General features: G+C 40.3%; 2 protein-coding genes across 3 annotated transcripts in view; both read right to left on the bottom strand.

Moving 5' to 3' along the window:
* The window catches only part of LOC126031288 (acyl-coenzyme A synthetase ACSM1, mitochondrial-like), a 136,351-nt gene that overhangs the window by 70,399 nt on the left and 40,860 nt on the right, over positions 1-25,092 (bottom strand). The window lies entirely within an intron of this gene.
* Positions 18,534-25,092, bottom strand: part of LOC126031225 (acyl-coenzyme A synthetase ACSM1, mitochondrial-like) — a 47,419-nt gene continuing 40,860 nt past the window's right edge. For both annotated transcript variants that reach the window (XM_049789517.1, XM_049789516.1), the window contains 5 exons: positions 24,878-24,979; positions 22,478-22,605; positions 20,809-20,908; positions 19,237-19,356; positions 18,534-18,743 (listed from right to left, as the gene is read on the bottom strand). In XM_049789517.1, the coding sequence (XP_049645474.1) occupies positions 18,657-18,743; positions 19,237-19,356; positions 20,809-20,908; positions 22,478-22,605; positions 24,878-24,979 (537 nt within the window). In that variant the 3' untranslated portion in view covers positions 18,534-18,656. The remainder of the gene's footprint in view (positions 18,744-19,236; positions 19,357-20,808; positions 20,909-22,477; positions 22,606-24,877; positions 24,980-25,092) is intronic.

Below are 25,092 nucleotides of genomic sequence, written 5' to 3' on the forward strand. Positions count from 1 at the left end.
CACATTCTGCACCTAAGCTATTTCAAGCAACCTGTAGAAAAGGAAAATGAATATAGTCAAAAATGTGGATTTAAAATATTTAAAATTTTATCTCCCCTATGTCGCTTCATCCAGATCCCTGATAGAACATCAAGCCCCTATCCATTTGAGTCCTTTAAAATGCAACTCAAACGACTAGTACTTCCATGAGTTCATTAGTCAGATGTCTCCAGTTGAATTAAAAGCTACATCAAAATTAGCAATAAAACTATCACAGGAATAACTTGACCATACTTACCATCACAATCTTCTAGAACTATCTAGTGTAGAAAGAAACAAAATTTAATTTAGAATTATTACATATAGCTGAAAATGTTAGTTTATAATAAACCAGGGAAAATAGTCATTCAATTAAACAAAATTATAGTATGAACGTGTGTTTCCAGACACCGAGGGATACTTTTTAATTTACCCTTGAAGGTCTGAAACCATAAGGTGTACCAAGTTATGGACTTTCCCCCAGTATGTATGAGTATGTATAAAATACAATTGAATAAAATAGACATATCCATTACACATAAATCTACCTTCAATTAGCTGATTCAAACTGTACTTAGGTCTTTAACATACTTACAGGAGGGGAACTTCGCCACATGACAAAAACAAGTGTCCAAAGCCCCACAAAGGCATTACCGATTGCGAATGTCCACAAATGCTAAAATTTGAAAATTAAGATTCAGAAAAAGTCATGCAGAATAGAGAAAAACTGAAATAATTGAGATGATAAACTTCAAGCACATTTAATTGCTGTTTTGTTGTTTTGCATTGATTGGGGTAGGGTGGATTTAGGATACCTGGGGCTATGCTTAGGACCTATTCATAGCATCAGCTGGGTACAAGGAAAGCTATACTTGCTCTTCATCCCTCCCAGAAACACATTTACAATACATTTAACACGAAGAACACTCTTTAGAAACTTGAAATCAAGCTTGAAAGTAAACACACCTTTAAATCTCTTTTGGTGAGGAGGAGGAAAAGTAGTGAAAAGCGCCAAGGTGTCTCCAATATCAATCACTTGCCTGACATGTACAAGTCCCTGGTTCAACTCCCAACTCTGCATACCTCCCTCCCCCCAGCACTGCCCTGTGTGACTGTGTCGATGGGCCATGGCCAGAATGTCCCTCAGAACCATTTACTAGAAGAAACGAGGAAACTTCTGGGAGAAATTTGAGTTACATTTGTTAAATTAGTGTACTGCTAATTTTATTAGGCAAAGAGACAATCAGCAATTTGTATTCAATATAAGGTGTCATTAAGTCCACGCAAAAATGCTTCAATATATAAGAAAACATCTGGTGAGAAAACTGGTATCAATTTTATCTTCTTTTGCATCAGTCATGCAACATGGAGATACAAAAAATCTCCACTGATTAAATAGTTAATACAAATTAATCTGAGAGCCAAAATAAAATTGAAGAAAAATGCAAACTTACATTATATGCAATTTTGACGTAGCTTCTCATTTTATAGAAAATATGACTGTAGTCAGTTCTAGCATGTAACTATAGAATGGGAAACATCAACAATTAATTAAAGAAATGTCGGATATCACAGACGTTCTGACCTAAGCTATTTCAAGCAACCTGTAGAAAAGGAAAACTAATATATGACATGTACAGGTCCTTGGTTCAACTCCCAGCTCTGCAAACCTCCCTTCCCCCTGCACTGCCCTGGTGACTGCTATAGCTGGGCCATGGCCAAAACTGTTTGATAGAAGGCCTTCGCCAGAACTGTTTAAAAGAAAGAATGGGGAAAACTTTTGGGAGAAATTCGAGTTACGTTTGCTAAATTAGTGTGCGGCTAATTTTATTAGGCAAATAGGCAATCAGCAATTTGTATTCAATATAAGGTGTCATTAAGTCCATGCAAAAATGCTTCAATGTATAAGAAAACAGCTGATGAAAAAAACTGGTATCAATTTTATTGCCTTTTGCATCAGAACACATCTCCACTATTTTAAATAGTTAATAGAACTTAATCTGCAAGGGAAAATAAAATTGAAGAATGCAAACTTACATTATATGCAATGTTGATATAGCTTCTAAGTGTATAGAAAATAGAACCGTAGTCATTTTTATCATGTAACTATAGAATGGGAAACATCAACAATTAATTAAAGATATTTAGGAGAATAAAGGAAATTATAAAGCAGTGATTAAACAGCAACCATTATAATACACTGATATTTCAACCAAAAAAAAGCAATATTTTAGCCCAAATTGCTCAATGCAATTTAGTTTACCATTTTTCACTTATCCTCTTCTTTTTTTTTGCTTTTATTTCTTTAGTTTTTGGGTCACACCCGGCGGTGCTCAGGGGTTACTCCTGGCTGTCTGCTCAGAAATAGCTCCTGGCAGGCACGGGGGACCATATGGGACACCAACCACCTTTGGTCCTGGATCGGCTGCTTGCAAGGCAAACGCCACTGTACTATCTCTCCGGGCCCCACTTATCCTCTTCTTAATTGAAAAGTAGAGCATAGAATGTCAGAATCTAAAGTAAAGAAAGCCTTCATTGAAGTTTGTATCATACCATGAGTTAGGGATGTTGTTAAATGTACAATTCCAAATAAAGAGCAATCCACCTAGCTGGCCACTGACCACTTAGCTGAGAACTGCTAACACCTATGCTTAGATAGCAAAGTTTCCAGGCTGCCCTTCCCAGATTGACAGTTACAGTAAGTCTAAGTACACATGAATATGATGGGCTCTAAGCTTGCAGAATTAAATATAATATCTGATTGGCTTCCAAAGTAGACTAGAGACAAGATTCAAGAAGTGTTTTCTCTTAATCATTTCAATTGTCAATGACTCTGTTCAGTTCTAACCCACATTATCGAATCATCCCTTCAGGGAAGACTTACATCTGAAACATACGCTTTACCTAACTTCTCCAAGCTTTCCTTCTGAATGATCTAGGGACTATATGAAACGTTTTTTTCTGGTCAACTTGCTATAGTAACCATGGAGCCAAGACTAGAACCCAGATCTGGCATGTACAGGGCTTGCGGAGCTCTTCAGACTGATCTCTGTGGCCTGGTGCCAGGAAAGACTGGGGCTGCTCTCCTGGCTTGATGAACAATGCCATATTTCAACCCAGTGGGCAAGAGCCTGATGGAAAAAAGCAGCAAAGGCCATGAGGCCATACTCACTTGTGGGTCTATGGCTATGTGAAGCCACAGAAGGCACAGACAGAGCCACGCTGTCTGTAGCCTCATCATGGCTTAGCCATTCAAAACGCAACTGGTTTCAGAATCACCAATATCAATGGAAAGGGGAAAGTCGGTAGGGAGATCTCGGAAGACGAGGAGGCCTCTCTTCCAAACTATCACCCATTTGAAAGTTGCCTTAGCAAACCTGGGGCTTTAGGCTCTGTCTAGCCAATCACTGCCGTTGCCCACACACCATCACAAAGGCGGCCGGAATGTCACCATCCCACGTGCTCCTCCCTAGGCGCCATGTTGCCTGCATTCTCCATGGGCCAAGCTTGGCTGGCAGCAAGTCATTATAATGTCTCTCCCCAAAGAACCACAACTTCTGGGGACTCCCACCTTTCTTTCTGCACTCTCAAGGTTTTCCAGGGCAATGACTGATTAGGATCTCAGTTAGCAATGAGAGAAACCCATCCAGCAGAGTTGGGAGGTTTCCCTTGCCTTGTGCTCTTGGCAAAAGCTCCAGTACTTGCACCTAACTTGCAGTTTTGTCAAGTCCCACATGCCTTTTAAACCTGAAACTGTCCCTTCTGTCTACTTTCACGATTAATCCTAGGAGGACACGTAATTAACTATAAGCACATATGTGTGTAGACATATACAAAAATATTTATTTGAAACTGTAATCAACCCCAATATATTTCAGAGAATTGAGATTTAACAAGCATGTTTCTATCTGGTCATTTTTCTCTTTTCCTAGAAATCACTGAAGGAAAGCTAATTTAGAAATTCCCACATGGAGGGGACCCGACACCAAGCGGGTAGCGCCATATATGTGGCCCACCCTTGACCATCCTGGATTTGATCCCAAATATCCCATCCAGAGCCTGCCAGGAGCAATATGAGCCAGGAGTAACTCCTAAAATACTGGCTGTGCTCCTTCCCAAAAGAAATTTCCATTTGAGCCTCACTTCGTGGTGCTCAGACAAGTGAATCTTGCCGCATTGTCTCACAGGTCATACTTGTCTCACTAAAGCTGTGTGGCCAAGGTGACAGTGGGATCATGCCATGGGGAACAGTATTCATATGTTTAGATCTGGGAAGTAATATAATAAATAAGAGGATAGAGAAGATCCCCAAAGATCCCCATGGATTTGTATTTATCTAAATACCATCCTAATTTAACTCAATAAGTCTCACAGAGTGAGAGAGAATTCGCCCTGGCAACAGAGAGACAGAGACAGAGAGAGGAGAAGGGCGCCCCAAGGTCATTGTCACGTCCTCATCTCAGAAAAAGAGCAAAGTCTCAGAGGACAGATCCAGATCGGGGAAGGGCGCTAGAGTAAACGGCGACGGCCGAACGTGTAGTCAGTACTGGGGGACACTCACAGAATGCACCCCGGGGTGCGAAAACTGAGGGAAACCAATGGCTGAGGCGTTGGAGACCCCGAATCCGCAGCCCGCGACAGCCCAGAAATCTGACTACCCTAAGACTGTCATGCTGTGAGGAAGCCAAGACCAAAAGAAGACATGCAGAAGCACTTGCTGACAGTCCAGCTGAGGCCGGGCTTCTAAGCCAGGCATTCCAGTCCAGGTATCAAATAGAAAAAGGAATGTGCCTCCAGATAGTTCTGTCTATTTACTGTTAATGAAGCTGGCAACAGATTTTATCTTATGAAACAGGCAAGCTGATCACACTTATGACCACCCTGTCTGAATTCCTGGCTCCTTTTAGAATTCATGTTCGTAATAAAAGTTTGAGCACTAGGCAAAAGCCGGCTCCCTGTGTGTGACACCAGGCGGGGAAAATCTGCGAAAGTACACCGGCCCAGTGGGGCCCAACTGTGAAAAACTGTGAGTGTGACCTGTCTATGTCTGTCTACTGTCCTCTTGCGTGAAACTCTTGCGAGTGGGGCAAAAAGAGGCTCCGCTTCGCTACGCGGCCGTGCACTCTTTCTAAGGAAAGAACTCCATTGCAACAAGAAGGAAAAATCACACTAAAAATGGCGCTATATCACAGAAGCAAACATTTCTCTCCGGACTGTCTTCTCTGTTGCATGCTCGGGCCTAAGATTTGACCCAGTGTGAGGCTTCATCCACGGAGGACTCCCCTCCCTTAGAGGCAAGTCAGCCCATCCAGAAAGGGAGGAGCCAGAGGAGTGTGCTGCCTGCATCATATAGACAGTGAATACCACCACAACATGTAGAAAAACCCACAATACAAGTGTGACAATGGGGAAACAACGCAGGCCAGCATCAGACATAGAGAATGAAGATGACAATTCTGAGGACCAGATAATGACCAACCAACTAATCAACTTCTCAGATAAGGACTTTAGACTAGCAATATGGAAGGTGTTCAATGATCTCCAAGAAACCATGGATCGAGTTGAACAGAACACTAATAAGAACCAAGAAAATATGAAGACAGAAATCACAAAACTCCAAACTGAAATAACATGTCAACTAACAGGACTGAAAAAGTCAGTAAACGAAGTGAATGACAAAATGGATAAGCTCTGGGACAGGGTATCAGAAGCTGAGAATAGACTTGGTGCTGTGGAAGATGAGATACATAACAATTCCATACAGCAGGAGAGATTGGACAAAAAACTTAAAGCAAATGAGCAGACAATGGAAAAATTAGTCAAAGAATGGGAACAGATGAAAAAAGAAGTCTATGATAAGATCAACAGAAACAACTTAAGAATCATTGAAGTCCCAGAGACCCAGGAAGAAAATTTCCAGGAAGAATCAACAGTCAAGAACATCATTAAAGAGAAACTTCCAGAGCTAAAGAATATATGTGATCAAATCCTGCATGCCCGAAGAGTACCAACCAAAAGAGACCCCAGAAAAACCACCCCAAGACACATCCTAGTCACAATGACAAATCCCACAGATAGAGACAGAATTCTGAAAACAGCAAGATCAAAAGGGGAAATCACGTTCAAGCAAGCTTCCCTGAGATTTACAGCAGACCTGTCACCAGAAACACTCAATGCCAGAAAGCAGTGGTGGGATATTGTGACAAGACTGAATGAAATGAATGCTTCACCCAGAATAATATACCCAGCAAAACTCACTTTCCGGTTTGACGAAAGAATACATGGTTTCACAGACAAAAAACAGCTCAGAAACTTCACAGACACAAAATCAGACTTAAGAGAAAAACTGAGGGGCCGGGCGGTGGCGCTCGAGGTAAGGTGCCTGCCTTACCTGCGCTAGCCTAGGAGACGGACCGCGGTTCGATCCCCCGGCGTCCCATATGGTCCCCCAAGCCAGGAGCGACTTCTGAGCGCATAGCCAGGAGTAACCCCTGAGCGTCACCGGGTGTGGCCCAAAAACCAAAAAAAAAAAAAAAAAAAAAAAAAAAAAAAAGAGAAAAACTGAAAGACCTAATCTAAGACAAGACTACCCAAAAGACACACCAAATTTTGAAATAAAGATGGCGTTAAATCCCAGGACAATTCTTTCTCTCAACGACAATGGAATAAATGCACCAGTTAAGAGACACAGAGTGGCTAAATGGATCAAAAAACTCAATCCAACCTTCTGCTGCCTACAAGAAACGCACCTGAATAGTCAGAACAAACATAGACTCAAAATAAAAGGCTGGAGAAAAGTTATCCAAGCAAACAACACCCATAAAAAAGATGGAGTGGCCATACTAATATCAGATAATGCAAACTTTATACTCAGGAAGGTTGTAAGGGACAAAGATGGACATTTTATATTAATCAAGGGGTACGTAGAGTAGGAAGAATTCACTCTCCTAAACATATATGCACCGAATGAGGGGCCAGCAAAATATTTAATACAACTGTTGACAAATCTGAAAAATAATATCAACAACACAATAATTGTGGGGGATCTTAACACAGCTTTGTCAACACTGGATAGGTCAACCAGACTGAAACCCAACAAGAATATACTAGACCTGAGGAGAGAAATGGAAGAAAGAGGCCTAGTGGATATATATAGGACACTCCATCCCCAGAAACCTGGATACACATTCTTCTCCAATGTACATGGGACATTCTCCAGGATAGACTACATGCTGGCACATAAAACATACCTCCATTAGATCAAGAGGATAGAAATTTTGCAGACTACCTTCGCTGACCACAAGGCTCTGAAATTATTTGTGAACTCCAAAGGGACTCAGAAGAAACACTTTAACACCTGGAAGTTAAACAGCCTCATGCTCAATAACCAGTGGGTCCGAGATGAAATCAAGCAGGAAATAAAAAGGTTCCTGGAAACAAATGACAATAAAGACACAAACTATCAGAACTTATGGGACACAGCAAAAGCAGTATTGAGAGGAAAATTTATAGCTTTGCAAGCACACATCAGGAAGGAAGAAGGAGCTTACCTGAGTAGCTTAATGACACAGCTAATAGAACTAGAAAAGGCTCAACAAAAGGACCCAAAAATAGGAAGACAGAAGGAAATAACAAAGCTGAGAGCAGAAATCAACGAAGTGGAAACTCAAAAAACAATCCGAAAGATCAATGAAAGCAGAAGTTGGTTCTTTGAAAAAAGAAACAAGATTGATAGACCACTGGCAAACCTAACAAAGAGAGAGAGAGAAACTTGATAACTCGTATCAGGAATGAAAAAGGAGAGATCACTACTGATATGACAGAGATTCAAAGGGTAATCAGAAACTACTTTGAAAAACTCTACGCCACTAAAAAATGAGAACCTGGAAGAAATGGATAAATTCTTGGACTCTTATAATCTTCCACGGTTGAAGGAAGAGGATGTAGCATATCTAAACACCCCCATCACCATTGATGAAATTAAAATAGTAATCAAATGTCTGCTGAAAAACAAAAGCCCAGGTCCAGATGGATTCACTAATGAATTCTATCAAACTTTCCAAGAGGAACTACTGCCAATCTTGGCAAGACTCTTTCATGAAATTGAACAAACAGAAACACTTCCAAATAGCTTTTATGAAGCCAACATCACCTTGATACCTAAACCAGACAGAGACGCTACCAAAAAAGAAAATTACAGACCAATATCACTGATGAATGCAGATGCAAAGATCCTCAACAAAATCCTGGCAAATAGGATTCAATGCCTCGTTAAAAAGATCATCCACTACGATCAAGTAGGTTTCATCCCAGGAATGCAAGGCTGGTTTAACATCTGTAAATCTATCAACATAATACACAACATCAATAACAAGAAAAATAAAAACCACACGATCATATCAATAGATGCAGAGAAAGCATTTGATAAGGTCCAACACCCATTTTTGATCAAAACTCTCAGCAAGATGGGAATGGAGGGAACCTTTCTCAATATAGTGAAGGCCATCTACCACAAGCCAGTGGCAAATATTATCCTCAATGGAGAAAAACTGAAAGCCTTCCCTCTAAATTCTGGCACAAGGCAAGGCTGTCCTCTCTCACCACTCCTATTCAACATAGCACTGGAAGTACTTGCTATAGCAATTAGGCAAGAAAAGGATATCAAGGGAATCCAGATAGGAAAGGAAGAAGTCAAGCTCTCACTGTTTGCAGATGACATGATACTCTACTTAGAAAACCCTAAAGACTCTATCAAAAAGCTTCTAGAAACAATAGACTCATATAGCAAGGTGGCAGGCTACAAAATTGACACACAAAAATCAATGGCCTTTCTATACACCAATAGTAATAAGGATGAAATGGACATTAAGAAAACAACCCCATTCACAATAGTGCCACACAAACTCAAATATCTTGGAATCAACTTGACTAAATATGTGAAGGACCTATACAAAGAAAACTATAAAACTCTGCTCCAAGAAATAAGAGAGGACACATGGAAATGGAAACCCATACCCTGCTCATGGATTGGCAGGATTAACATCATCAAAATGGCAATACTCCCCAAGGCATTATACAGATTTAATGCCATCCCTCTAAAGATACCCATGACATTCTTCAAAGAAGTGGATCAGACACTTTTGAAATTCATTTGGAACAATAAACACCCTCGAATAGCTAAAGCAATCATTGGGAAAAAGAATATGGGAGGAATTACTTTCCCCAACTTTAAACTGTACTACAAAGCAACAGTTATCAAAACAGCATGGTATTGGAATAAGGATAGGTCCTCAGATCAGTGCAATAGGCTTGAATACTCAGATAATATTCCCCAGACATACAAACACCTAATTTTTGATAAAGGAGCAGGAAATCCTAAATGGAGCAGGGAAAGCCTCTTCAATAAGTGGTGTTGGCACAATTGGATAGCCACTTGCAAAAAATTGAACTTAGACCCCCAGCTAACATCATGTACGAAGGTAAAATCCAAATGGATTAAAGACCTCGATATCAGCCCCAAAACCATAAGATATATAGAACAGCACATAGGCAAAACACTCCAGGACATTACAGGCGTCTTCAAGGAGGAAACTGCACTCTTCAAGCAAGTGAAAGCAGAGATTAACAGATGGGAATATATTAAGCTGAGAAGCTTCTGCACCTCAAAGGAAATAGTGCCCAGGATACAAGAGCCACCCACTGAGTGGGAGAAACTATTCACCCAATACCCATCAGATAAGGGGCTAATCTCCAAAATATACAAGGCACTGACAGAACTTTACAAGAAAAAAACATCTAACCCCATCAAAAAATGGGGAGAAGAAATGAACAGACACTTTGACAAAGAAGAAATACACATGGCCAAAAGACACATGAAAAAATGTTCCACATCACTAATCATCAGGGAGATGCAAATCAAAACAACGATGAGATACCACCTCACACCCCAGAGAATGGCACACATCACAAAGAATGAGAATAAACAGTGTTGGCGGGGATGTGGAGAGAAAGGAACTCTTATCCACTGCTGGTGGGAATGCCGTCTAGTTCAACCTTTATGGAAAGCGATATGGAGATTCCTCCAAAAACTGGAAATCGAGCTCCCATATGATCCAGCTATACCACTCCTAGGAATATACCCTAGGAACACAAAAATACAATACAAAAACCCCTTCCTTACACCTATATTCATTGCAGCACTATTTGCCATAGCAAGACTCTGGAAACAACCAAGATGCCCTTCAACAGACGAATGGCTAAAGAAACTGTGGTACATATACACAATGGAATATTATGCAGCTGTCAGGAGAGATAAAGTCATGAAATTTTCCTATACATGGATGTACACGGAATCTATTATGCTGAGTAAAATAAGTCAGAGAGAGAGATAGAAAAACGCAGAATGGTCTCACTCATCTATGGGTTTTAAGAAAAATGAAAGACACCCTTGTAATAATAATTTTCAGACACAAAAGAGAAAAGAGCTGGAAGTTCCAGCTCACCTCAGGAAGCTCACCACAAAGAGTGATGAGTTTAGTTAGGGAAATAACTACATTTTGAACTGTCCTAATAATGAGAATGTATGAGGAAAATGGAGAGCCTTTCTAGAGTACAGGCGGGGGTCGGGTGGGGAGGAGGGAGACTTGGGACATTGGTGATGGGAATGTTGCACTGGTGATGGGTGGTGTTCTTTACATGACTGAAACCCAAACACAATCATGTATGTAATTAAGGTGTTTAAATAAATTAAAATAAATAAATAAATAAAAATAATTAAAAAAACAACTCAATAAGTCTCCTTATGTTTTGGGATTTTCACGCTGTTCAAAAGTTAGGCCCTAGAAAATGGGCTAGAGCAGTGTCGAGTCAGCTTTGAAAAACATGTTCTGAGGATGGCCACCGGAGGGCACACTGGAACCACTAGTAGAGATTAAGGCTTTCCTTTCTGCACAGAAACTGCCTCCCAGGGCTGCGCAGTAGGACAGCTACAACCTGGTTGCTGCAGAAACTGGGAGATCGATCCCAGTGAATGCCTTGCCTCAACACTAACGAGTGGGTCCTGAGTGTCCTTTTAATTGGAGGCTGTAGCTGCCATTTCAGTTTTGACTTTCTCTGAAAATATTTCATCACCTCATTGATTTTAGAGTTCCAGATATAAGTGATGTGCATTTCACTTTTTCTTTCCAGAGTCACAGTTCATTTCTGTGGGGAAACCAGGATTCATATCCAGAGGCACTGAGACTCGATTGCCATAAAGTGAAACCAAGATCTTCTGCGAAAGGGCAGATTACTGTCTGGTTCCTTCACATTGTCGCCCAAGGCCATGATAAAGGAAAATGTCCTTCAATTGCTCTATATTTTATTATGATTTACTGATTATGTCTTTCATTAACCTTGAAATATTGACCACTAAAAAAAAAGAAATATTGACCACTAGAAAGAGGTAGTAAACCTGGAGATATTGAGCACTGGTCAAGATGAACTTAAACATTTCACTTAAAAAATGCAGAATATAACATGACTTTAATTTCTGATCTACTAAAGAAATCAAACTAATGAATTCTTAGTCTATTCTTGTTAGCATTTGGTACAGAGAATAGATTGGTAGTTACTACAGGAAAGAGAGAGAGCAGAGGTGGGGAAATGATGTGAGGATTACTTGTATTACTTATATGATAGTGGAAAGAACCTAGCTATTTGGCTGGTATATTGAAGGAAGTAGGTAGAGATGTCTACTGCAAGTATTACAAAATGCTACTCCCATAAAAATCAAAACATGTATATGTTTATGTCATTTTCAATCAAGAAATTTGTCATATTTTATCATTTCTCAGCTACTACAATCTCGTTCACAGGCCCCTACTGTGACCGTCATTACTGAAGTTATTTCCAAGGCTAATTCTAAATTTGAGTTAGACTATATTAAGCAATCATTGTAAGTCATTGCTAAATGTTGAGCATGATATATTTTATCATGTGTCAGCAGGCCAGAGTGTTTATGTTCTTTGGTGAAATGGACATTGTGTGTTCAGTAAATTTGTATATTTTTGCTTTGTTTTGCTCTGAGCCACACCAGTGGTGCTCAGGGCTTCCTCATGGCTCTGTTCTTAGGGATCACTCTTGCTGATTCTATATGGAATTCTGAAGATCATCGCCGGGTCAGCTACTTGTAAGTGGCTCTATGATTTTTTTTTTTTTTTGGTTTTTGGGCCATGCTTGGTGATGCTCAGGTGCTACTCCCGGCTAGGCCCTCAGAAAGAGGTCCTAGATTGAAGGAACATATGGGATACTAGTGGAATCAAACAATGGTCTGTCCCAGGCTAGCATGTGCAAAGCAGACAACCTGCCTCTTGTGCTACCGCTCCAGCCCCTCAATCTATTTTTTAAAGTTGAGTTTTCATTGGACTGTTACATTTTTTTTGAGTTACAGTTTTGTACTTATTGTTTTTTCCTCGTCTATTTCCTCTATTTTCTTTACTTAAAATACATTTAAGATCCATGATGACAAATATGTTTGTAGTTTGGTTTCGTTTATAAAAAAAAAAAAAAAACTCCCCTGATTCCTGAGTGGTGGTACAGAAGTAAGGTATTTGTCTTACATGAGTTGACCCAAACATGACTGAGGTTTGATCCCCCAGCGTCCCTTATGGCCCCCTAATTCAGGAGTGATTTCTGAGTGCATAGCCAGGAGGAACCCCAGTGTCACTGGGTGTGGCCCCAAAACAAACAAACAAACAAAAAATGTTTGTAGCACCAGTGCAACATTTCCCCCACCAATGCCCCCCATTTTCCTACTCCCCACCTCTTGCCTGTATTTGGGACAAGCATTCTATTTTTCTCACCCACAATCATTGTCATGATAGTTGTCAGTGTAGTTATTTCTCTAACTGAACTCAACAGTCTTGGTTGCAAGCTTCACATTGTGTGCTGGTCCTTCCAGCCCTCATCTCTATTGTCTTTGGGTATTATTACAATACTGTCTTATTTTTCTTAAATTTCACAGATGAATAAGACTATTCTGTGTCTATTTCTCTTCGTCTAATTTATTTCACTCATATCAGACAATAAATTTAAGTTATTGTAGATTTATTTATGCTCAGAGGTTATACACTGTGTGATGCTCACTCACTAATCACTAGGTGCTGACATTTTAGTGGTGGTGTTCACACTACTTGGTTATGGTGTACCAAAGACTACCTACTTTTCCTGACATGAGGGATCACTATTGATGGATCTTGCATTTTTACTTCCATTTGGGCATTGATTGAGTCTTTTGGTTGGTGAGTTCAGAGTGTTTGGTTTGAGAGTGATTATTGATCAATGAGACTTATGACCATTTTATCTTTTTAAAATTGTTGTTATTAAATCACTGTGAGCTACAGAGTTAAAAAGTTATTGATAGGGTTGGCGTGGTGGAGAAAGCTGTAGGGTGGCTGCCTTGCATGCTCTGACGTAGGAGGACTGCGGTTTGATCCCCTGGCATCCCATATGGTCCAGAAGCCAGGAGCGATTTCTGAGCGCATACCCAGGAGTAACCCCTGAGCGTCACCAGGTGTGGCCCAAACCCCCCCAAAGTTATTGATAATTGTGTTTCAGTCATACTATTTTTCAACACACATCCCTTCACCAGAGTTGATTTCCTGATACTGATACCTTAGATTCTCTTTTGTACCCTCTGCCCAAGCCTGTCTGTATGACAGTTTACCTCTTTTTCTCTCTCCCTATCTCTCTCTTTTCCCTTCCCCTGTCCTTTAATCCATCTTATCTTTTACATTCTGTTCTTTTTTCATAAGTCTTTTTCATAAATTATTTTGAAATAACTTTTCCCTATTAGTGTTACCAATTTGATCATTTTCTCTACTAAGAGTTTCTGCTCTAATTTTTTGCTTTGTGATCATTAAGAAGTCTATACTCATTTCTCTCTAAGAAAATTTTTCTTGTTGCTTTGTTGTTAACTGATTTATTTTTGTTTATGTTCTTAAGAATGGATTATTTTAACCATTGTCAACATTTAATCTTCCTTTGCTTCTTGTTTTACTGGATATGCACTCCTTTTAGAATTTCTTCTAGTGCTTATAGGGTAGTGGTAAACACTATGAACTCATGATTATCTGGAAAAGCTTTATTTCTCTGACAAACATGAGTAAAAATTCTCAGAGTATTCTTGGTTGACCGGTTTTATTCTTTAGTTTTTATGAATATGTCATCCACTCTCTCCTACCATGTCATATGTCTTTGAATGTTATTTGATTTTGCCCTAGAAACCTTTAATTTTCTTCATTATCATTGACTTAAGAATGGTGTTTGTAGATGTATGGTTCTTTGTAGTTAGCAATGTAGTATTGTTCCATAACCTAGACTTCTGGTTTGTTCTTTCCTTCAGCAAGGGAAATTCTCAGCTACCATTTCTTTAGGTAGTTTTCCTTTTCTTCCTCAATTCCTCATCTTAGATTATTTTATTATTCAATATTTCCTCTCCTAATGGAGTGTCATAATGCTAAAAGAATGTCTTTAGTTTTCCTAATTCTTATTTTCATCCCCATTATACTCAATAACTAATATGTTCTCTTAAATCACTCTTCATATTTCAGGTAAAGCCTATTTTTGTTTTGTTTTGTTTTTCCCATAGAAATCTTAGATTCATTCACTTTTTCTATACCCAGAATGTACTTTGAATTTTTTTGGGCCACACCCGTTTGATGATCAGGGGTTACTCTTGGCTAAGTGCTCAGAAATTGCCCCTGGCTTGAGGTGACCATATGAGACGCTGGGGGATTGAATCACAGTCCTTCCTTTGCTAGCGCTGGCAATGAATACACCTTTCCTCTAGTGCCACCTCACCCGCCCCCTGTTTTGAATCTTTTATCTCAATTTATGGGTGACGAAATTCTTTCTTCTACTGAAGAAATTTTCTAATTTAATTAAATATTAGTATGCATTTTATATTCTTTGATTTTCCTCATAATATCAGAGTAAAATTAATTGTAGACTCCCGATTTCTGTGACATCTAAATTCATCTTTATACAGTCTTCATCTTCATTCTATCATTGAATTCAATCTTTTAGCTTTTGCTTTATTTCCACTGTAGGAGGCAGTTGAGTTTTTTTTTGGGGGGGTGTGTGGTTTTTGGTTTTTGGGTCAAACCCAGCAGTGCTCAGGGGCTCACTCTTGTCTCCATGCTCAGAAATCACTCCTGGCATTTTGGAGACCATATGGGATGCCAGAATTCGAACCACCATCCTTCTGCTTGCAAGGCAAACACCTTACCTCCATGCTATCTCTCTGGCCCCGGCACTTGAGTTCTTATGATGAAGTTCTTTGTCTTTTAAAATCTTAGGTATTAGGCAAGAGGTGTATCAGGGATACAGTGAAGGGATTCACTTGCTGCCTTGATGGTTAAATCCTGCTTGGATACAAATTACTTGCTATCTTCTTGTGATCAGATAGATCTCTTATCTCAATAAAGCTTTCCAATGGTAACTGTCATGGATGTTAACTGCTCTGGGTAGATTAGTGACATCCTCTCTCAGTAAAGTGGAAGGGATCTCAACCTTCCAAGATTTCCTTAATCTTCTGTGGGACCCTTGCTACATGTCTACTGTTCTGATGATTTCACAGTTACTCAGTAATGCCTTCTCCTGCCCACAACCTCTGTTAGTGTTGGTCAGCTATTCATCTAGCTACTAATATTTAGTATCTCACTAAACCACTACCTGGATCTTTCACTCCCGTGTCTGTAGACACCTGAACTTTCCCATATTCAGGGTTTTTTCCATGCTGGGATCACAAACTAGCATAGGTGGTGCAATTCCTTTCTCAGGGCACAGAGGTGCCTTGGTTCTATTTAAAGGCTTAGCAGCAAAGTGATAGGATATAGAGAGATGGGCTCTGTCTACTATACAGTGTCTACCACAATGACCAGCATTCATTCTCTATAATTAGAACTCTGGATGTCATTTCTGTCCTACTGAGCTTACCTGATGAGTCTGCCATTTCTGCTTTTGAAAAATCTCTCCTCTTTAGCCTTGGCAGTAACAGGAGCTCCATTCTCCCTCAAAGCATTCCACCAACAATCTAATTTACTAGTCATGAGTAGGTTTTTGTTGTTGTTGTTGTTGTTGTTGTTTGGGGGGGACACACCCAGTGATGCTCAGGGCTTACTCCTGGCGCTGCACTCAGAAATCACTCCTGACTTGGGGAATCAAATTGAGGTTCGTTCTGGATCAGCTGCATGCAAGGCAAACTCCCTATCATTGCGCAATAGCTCTGGCACATCTAGTCACTCATCTTAAAGAATATAAGTACTTGAGTTGAAGAATATTCCGCCAATAATGAACTTGTATGTGTTGCTGATAAAAAAATCTTTGCTCTTTGTTTCACAAACTGTTTTTTCCATATTGAGCTTTATTTCTCCATATTTTTCAGGCATAAAAGTAATATTTTGAGGCCCTTCTGTATTATAAGTCAAAATAGTGGCTGTGTACATTTATTAATCAAAAATTAGTCTCGAATACAGGCAAGGGTCTCGAAGGAGGAGGGCCATTGGTGGTGGGAAGGTTGCACTCATGAAGGGGATGCTTTGCTTATGACTGAAACCCAAGTCAACAACATTCATGCTTGTAATCACGTGTTTAAATAAATATCTTATATTAAAAAAGATTTTTCCAAGATAATATAATAAAAGGTTAATAAAAAAGGGACCTAGTAATATTTGTTACTGCCATGCCAGGAGCCTTGGGCATGATTACAATTGTGTAATTAGGAGCAGGCTTTTCTTCTAGCCACTGGGAATGTCCAGGTTTTAGGTCAGGACAGTGATAAGACAAGAGCATTTATGTCTCAAGTACTTGTGGCCATCAGATTTTCATATCAGAGGAGTGACTGTACTCCCAGATTTGGCACTTTTGAAACACATAGCCACTAGAGGCACTAAAATACATTAATTGCTACTTGGGTCAAGGGTGCCCTTGCTTGCCATGTGCCCTTACTGTTTCCACTCCTTGCACAGATGGTGAATCAGATAGTGTGCAGTCATGGAAAGAACTGTACCCAGGCCAATGATGGAGCCAGAGGAAGAATGGGTTTTGGCAAGATTTTTTGGGAAAGGGGAAAGCACTGCCTGGAGACTTGAGCAGAAGGACTAGAGATGGGATTTCTACTAAATCCTGTTTTGTTCTACATTAATGCTACTCAAAAATGAGCCTGAATAGGTCAAAGAGATAGTATAGTGTGTAGGGTACTGTTGTGTATGTAAATTTTACATACACAACAGGGTACTTTTCTTGCATGTGGCTGACCCAGGTTCTATCCCCAGTAACACATGTGGCCTACTGTCCCCCATTAAGTATGATCCCTAAGAACAATATCAGGGATATTCCTGAGAACTGCCAGGTGCATTTGAATGTGATGCTCCAAAAGAAATGAACTGAGGCTAGATAAGTCACTCCTAGTGGAGTCATTACTTGATGATGATAACAGTGGCATTACACTCATGGTAACACTATTCTGAGAGTGTCACTATTCTGATGATGTCAATGTTTTTATGTACTGTACTTTAACATTTTTCAATTTATTAATGAAAGTATTTGGTGCATTTTCTGATGGTTTCATTGTTACCAGCAGTTCTCAGGATACAGGACAAGGGACCTTAGAGCGTCTCTCTTTTCTTCTTCTTCTTTTTTTTTTTTTTTTTTTTTTTTTTGGTTTTTGGGCCACACCCGGTAACGCTCAGGGGTTACTCCTGGCTATGCGCTCAGAAGTTGCTCCTGGCTTGGGGGACCATATGGGACACCGGGGGATCGAACCGCGGTCCGTCCAAGGCTAGCGCAGGCAAGGCAGGCGCACCTTACCTTTAGCGCCACCGCCCGGCCCCTCTTTTCTTCTTCTATTCTTCCCACCCTGACTCCCAAAAGGCATGCTGCTACAGCCCCTGTCCATACCCTGTCCTCAGTCCCAAGAATCACCTTATCTTGAGCTTCAATCTATCTATCTTTGTACTTCAGAGCCCAGTAATAGACTTAGAAAACCATGACATGCAACAGGAACCCCAGTTTCGGTTGGAACTGGAATCATCCACTTCCATGACCCCTGAGAATGGATCACACTAGGTCAGTTCCTGCCTGCTTGCCTTCCAGCACAGCTCTAGAGCTGGCTGGATGTGTGAGGTGAAATGTGGGTATGCGTAATGGGGGGAGGAGGGAAACAATAATAGAGATTCCTTGTATGGACCTAAGCGAATCTGTGTATCTTAACTGGATGCACATATCCATGCTGTGGTCAGAGGGCAGGAGGGTGGCAGGACCAGACCTGGGATCTTTATGACAGAAAAATTACCGTGGCAGCATTTTGCACAGATGGATTCATTCAGAATAAATGCACAACACCATGTCACCTTAGATGCTGATGTCAATAATTTATTTTTCCTGCTTGGTCCCAGGTTTCATGTGCGCAATCAGGAGACGAACTTGGAGGAAGCGTGGTGAAGGAGAATCGTGTAAAATAAACAAAATTTTTCCAGCTTGTATGGATATTCTTCCAAGTCAAATCTCTCTTCACATCCCTACTCACCAACAGCATGGAGGAAATTGAGGTGGCCAAGGAATTGGCTACAGTAACTGACTTGTGTGTTTCTTGTTGCTTATATCTGACCAAGCTCCTTTTTCCGAAGGTCACTCCTTTTAATCTTGCCAGTAACGGTTTTGGGCAGCTCTTGGACAAACTCCACCTGGTTTTGAATTAAACAAAGCCCTCCTATTTTAGTTCCTTACTCATTATACAGCCAGCTCTGATTCAATCCAGGCAATCCCATACGGTCCCTGAGCCTAGTAGGAATAAGACCTGAGCATCTGAGTGTAGCCCCAAAAGTAAAAACTAAAAATGGTTTCCAAGTAGCTGATTTAGATTTCTTTGGCAAATTTTGAATAATTCTAAAAACTCTCTTTGAACATCTGTGGACATTGCCTAAATTTAAATTTCCCTTTATATTTCAAGCAACAGACAATTTTTGGATTCTGACCCAGGGTAGCAGTTTTATCAGATGGGCAAGGGATTTGGCCCCATATATTTAAGAAGATTTATTTTCTAAAGAGTTACATCAAGTTCTGTCAGCCATGTATTAACTTCACTGGGGCCTCCTTCCAGATTGTAGAGCAGCAAAGCCTATAGGAGCTGCCTGAAGAGACCAGAACACCGCCTCCTCAGCAAGTGTCCTCACTTACCTTCCTGGGGTACTTGTATGGGGCTGTCACTGATTTCACGTGCTCCTGAAGCTCCTTGGTGAGCTTGCCCTGGTCATAGTTCCTAAATTCTGGAGTCAGGACAATAAATGCCTTGACCACCTGCAGGGCAGAGCCAGAGGAGAAACCAAGAATGAGTGCCAGTGGGTTATAGACCTGAGGAAGAAAAGCTTACTGAATAATGGGAAAAGTAGCAGATGTTGCCAGTTGGACCTCTAGATAATACAAGAACAAGTTCAAATCCAATACTTCTGGTCATCACCCTTGGTCTCAAAAAATGATAGACTTCCCTTCCCCTCCATTTGTTCTCTGTAAATTTTAATTTACAGGTTATTCCCCATTGGCTGATGTAACAATTTTACATAATAAATAGTTATGAAACATGAAATAGATTAAATAGATTATTATTCCTATCATCATGATTTTACTGTTAGGCCCATAGTTCTCATCAACTAACTGGTAAGTTTTTTGGTTTAACTTGGGGGCGGCGCGGTGGCGCTAGAGGTAAGGTGTCTGCCTTGCCAGCGTTAGCCTAGGAAGAACCGCGGTTCGATCTCCTGATGTCCCATATGTCTCCCAAGCCAGTAGCGACTTCTGAGTGCATAGCGAGGAGTAAGTAACTCCTCCTGAGCCTTACCGATGTGGCCCAAAAAAAAAAAAAAAAAGGTTTAACTTTACCTCTTCTTCATTGCAAATTTTGTATTTGCTCTTGTTTATTTTTGTTTGTTTTATTTGTTTGCTTTAGGTCACACCTGGCAGCTCTCAGGGATTACTCCTGGCGGGCATGGGGGCCCATATGGGATGTCAGGATTCGAAATACCATCCGAACCACCATTCGTCCTGAATCAGCCATGTGCAAGGCAAAAGCTCTACAACTGTGCTATCTCTCCGGTGTGTGTGTGTGTGTGTGTGTGTGTGTGTGTTTTTAACTATATGTGCAGTGTGCAGGAATTAATTCATAAGTTGTTGTTGTTGTTGTTGTTGTTTTGGTTTGTGGGCCATACCTGATGATGCTCCGGGGCTATGTGCTCAGAAATTGCTACTGGCTTGTGGGACCATATGGGACACCGGGCATCAAATGGTGGTCTGTCCTAGGTTAGCGCATGCAATACAAGCAGCCTACCCCTTGCATCACTGCTCAGACCCTAGTTCATAGATATTTTTTTTTTTTTTTTGGTTTTTGGGCCACACCCAGTAACGCTCAGGGGTTACTCCTGGCTATGTGCTCAGAAGTTGCTCCTGGCTTGGGGGACCATATGGGACACCGGGGGATCGAACCGCGGTCCGTCCAAGGTTAGCGCAGGCAAGGCAGGCACCTTATCTTTAGCGCCACCGCCCGGCCCCCCTTTTTTTTTTTTTCTTTTTTTTCTTTTTTTTTTCATAGATATTTTTAACTATAGTCCAGACATCAAATGGTCTGAGGAACAAGAAGTAGCCCTTTATTTAAAACATTTGAGGACCCCTGCTATGTCCACAACTAGATATGCCAAGACATTTCCTTGTCTTGCTAGTGTTCCCAAGACACACTCCATGGCCTCGCTGTGTCCTCCTTACCTCCCCTCGCTTTGAGTCAGGACTGCCCACCACAGCTGACTCTGCCACCGCTGGGTGTTCTGCCAGGGCATTCTCCACCTCGGTCGGCCCAATGCGGTACCTAGAAGATGAACAGATTCTCCTCTGTGAATAGATGCTATAGTTGGGCAACATAGAGATGCAAATCTCCCTTTCTCAAGGACATATCTGGACAACTGGATGTTGTCCCTAAGACACAGACTAGATGCTCCCTGGATTGCTGACTGCTCTGTCTCTTAAGGTGTCTTTAACTCAGAGCTCTGGGGCTTGGTTCAAACAGCCAATCTTGGTGGGAATGTGCTGTGAAGCTTCAAACTTTACCTTGCACGTAATGCAAATTGTGTATTTATTCTCAGGTTATCGTTGTTTTATAACTTCATTTTTAAGATACCGGAGATATAGTACAGCAGGTAGGGCATTCGCCTGATATACAGATATCCCAAGTTCAATTCCCAACACCCTATATGGCACTAGGAGCACTGCAGGAGTGATCCCAAGCACAGAGTCAAGTGCAATCCTGAGAACTGTTGGTTGTGGCCCTCAAAGAGAAACAAAACAAAACAACAAATAAACAAAAAATAGCCACAAAAGTTTAAAATGAGTCATTTTTTCTTAAATACACAGAGAACTAGTTACCCACTTCCTACCTTCCTTTGTTCATTCCTCTGTTCCTGCATTACTTCATTTTTCTTTCCTTCTTTCTATTCTTCCTTCTTCCCTCCCTTCCTCTATTCTTCCCCTCCTCTCAGCCTTCCTCCTTTCTTCTCTTCCTTCTTTTATACTATTCTCAGGCCTTATTTCTGGCTCTATCCTCAGGCACCATTTCTGTTTGAGCTCAGGCACACATTTGTGTTTCTGGGGAAAGTTACCATGTGCAAGGTAAGTGCAATAACTCTCTGGTTCAAATCTAGGTTGCTTTATTAATTTGAAATTTGTCTGCCTTTATCTTTGAATTTTTTTTTTTTTTTTGGTTTTTGGGTCACACCTGGCGGTGCTCAGGGGTTACTCCTGGCTGTCTGCTCAGAAATAGCTCCTGGCAGGCACAGGGGACCATATGGGACACCGGGATTCGAACCAACCACCTTAGGTCCTGGATCGGCTGCTTGCAAGGCAAACACTGCTGTGCTATCTCTCCGGGCCCCTATCTTTGAAATTTTTAATAGTTGTCTTCAGTGCTCTGTGGCTCATATTTTTCATCTACAATATATAAAAGTCATGTTTGCTGGCTTATACAAGGTAAAAAGGAGATGTTCTCAAATAGTAAGAACTCTATAAATATTAACTATTTGTATTATGTTGTTTTTACTATGACATGTTGTGCCCCACCACAATTTACATAGGAACACATACCCAGTGATACTGAGACATAAACAGGATAGAGAGAGGGAGAAAAAATGAACTGGGACTAAAGTAAGGTCAGGTTTTAATCACACCCTTTTTAAAATGCATGATATCTGAAAGACTGCCTGCCAGAATTTCTTAAACTCTGTTGTGATTGATTCTTCTGGATTCAGGCAGTTATGCACTGAGCTCTGTGAGTTCTCTGGGTTTGTTTTTGTGCAGATCTAGGCTCAGGGTCTCTTTACAAAGGCAAAAGGAATATTGGACATCTGATGGTGGTAACTCCTGGCTCAGAGTCTGCTCCACCTACCCAGAGGCATTGATGACATCATCAGCTCTCCCTAGGAACCAGATGTAACCTTCTTCATCAATAGTGGCTCTGTCTCCAGTGCTGTAAAAGCCCCCACACTCCACTTCGGCTGTCTTCACTGGGTCATTCTGCGAAGAGCGTGGTATCATTCAGTGAGTTTTGATCAATTGAGTCACACTTGATTGACACTACCTGAGAAGTTCTGTAATCATTGAGTCTGTTTTTACAACACATTATATTTCAAGTAATGAACATATCTAAATGGTAAGTTTACCTTCATATAATTGTAAAAAAATAAAAAATTTTGGGCGGTCCTTTAGCAAAATATCATTTCCCCGAGAACATGAGCTCTGTTTGTTTTATTTACTGTCCCAAGCTCTGAATTAATGTTGCCAGCACTAATGAGAGGAAATAAAATACTTGCTGAATGAGTGTTCTCACCCCAAATTGCCTGATTTGTGTCCTCATGGGTCATTTGTTCAGTTCATATTATAGATGTCAGACATTTTAAAATACTTTATTTTTGTGCAGTAATAACAATAATGCAGAGATCTTGATCCCATTTATCTTTTATCTAGATTCCCAATCAATGATAAATTCTACCAAAATGAATTAAACGTTACAAAAGTTTTATTGTTATATGTATCACCTTTTTCATTTACACATGTAAATGAAACAGTATACTGAAGTTTTATTATTATAAGTTCTTTAGTGCCCTGCCAAAACCTCCCAGTTCTCAAATTACTCTTCAGTATTCAGAACAGCTATTTTCTTTACCTCTCTTTTATTTCTCCATCAACAAATCACTTGCCAATATCTTATATGCTCTCCACTTCATAATTTTGTCACTTAAGAATTTCCTATAGAAGAAATCATAGTGTTCTGACTTCAGATACTTTTTATTTTTATTTATATAGTTTTCTAAAGATTAATACAGACTTTTGTGATGTTTACTACTCTAGTCCTGTTTACTGCTGATTTAAATGTCTTGATAGGGATTGACTCTTTTTTACTCATTAGCTATTGAAGGGCATTGGCCTCATTTTCACTTTTAATTGTTTATAAATAAGGTTTTCGTGAACATTCAAAAGCACATTTTATAAAAATACTGGAATGAACTTAGTGCAAATTTTCAGACACAGAGTTTGAATCTTGAGGCACATCTTTTCCCACAGATCTACATCTTCTGATCCAGAGGTAGGTAGTTACCTAAAGAGGTGAGGTGTACATACTACTAACTAGTGCTGTGACTTTGGAGATTAGTAATGGTCTTAGCTAAATACCTGGGTGTGTTCATTTTTCCATGTTCCATCTCAGATGCTGAAATTTTACTTTTAGTATCCAGCTCTAATGTGGGAGGTGTAGAATTTGTTGTTTTATTATCTATCACAGTTTATTTTTTATAATCACTGTGTTCTTATTTTGTTTGTTTTGTTTTTGGGCCATTTTCGGTGACATTTAGGGGTTACTCCTGGCTATGCACTCAGAAATCGCTCCTGGTTTGGGGGAATATCTGGCACGCTCTCGGTCCTAGGTCAGCCACTTGCAAGACAAATGCCCTACTGATGCACCATCCAGGGGTCCTCAAACTTTTTAAACAGCGGGCCAGTTCACTGTCCCTCAGACCATTGGAGGGTCTGATTATAGTAAAAACAAAACTTATGAATGAATTCTTATGCATACTGCATAAATATTATTTTTCAATGAAGAAACAAAACAGATACAAATACAATATGTGGCCCGCGGGCCATAGTTTGAGGACCTTTCTGAGTTTCTTGATTCAATTAGGTATTGGTGCCAAGAACAGATTGGTTTGAATATTAAATATGCCTTGATTTTGGTGGGAAGACAAAATAATTATAACCCACAATTCTTTTTGGATTGTTGGGGCGTTTTGCCCTATGCCTAGCAATACTGTGGACTTACTCCTGGTTCTGTACTCAGAGATCTCTCTTCTTAAGATTTTGAACCATAAAAGATGCCATATTTCAAAGCTGAGTCAGTTCCATGCAATACAATCATCCTATCACTCTCTGTTATCTCTATAGCCCTGGACTCTGAATTTAAAATCTTCAGCTATAGGATAATGAATTCACAAATACTTCGTGTTCTCATTGACATGTACTCACCCCATTGGTGCCTAGATTAGTAGATTTGGACTCAAAGTCTAGGTTTCCAATGTTCCACAGAAGAATATTGCAGCCCAGTCAGTTGGTTCTAAAACCTGATTTATTTCTACAAGTTAGTCCATTGCTGACAGGGTAAGACAATGAGAGACTTTGTGCTTAGACTTCATTAGGTGGAGTGAATAAGGAAGACAGAAGGGGGTCTCAGGTGACATTTATCACCTACTCAGGCCCCTGCAGAGAATTTTAGAGGGAAAAGATGCCATGCCCTTACCTCATAGCACATGAAGATGCCGAAGGGTTTTATGGGCTTGATTCTGATGCCAACGTTGCCTTCCGTGTTGGGTGGCAGGATGTTGCCTTTGTTGTCGATGATCTAGAAGAGCAACATGCCAGTGAATTCCATCCTACAGATTTTCCCAACACTCCAAACCTACTGCTATACTGCCTGGATTATTCATGTGAAATTAGTGGGGATAATTGTGGAAA

The sequence above is a fragment of the Suncus etruscus genome, chromosome 15 (genome assembly GCF_024139225.1).
Source record: "Suncus etruscus isolate mSunEtr1 chromosome 15, mSunEtr1.pri.cur, whole genome shotgun sequence".
In the NCBI taxonomy this organism is placed as follows: Eukaryota; Metazoa; Chordata; class Mammalia; order Eulipotyphla; family Soricidae; genus Suncus; species Suncus etruscus.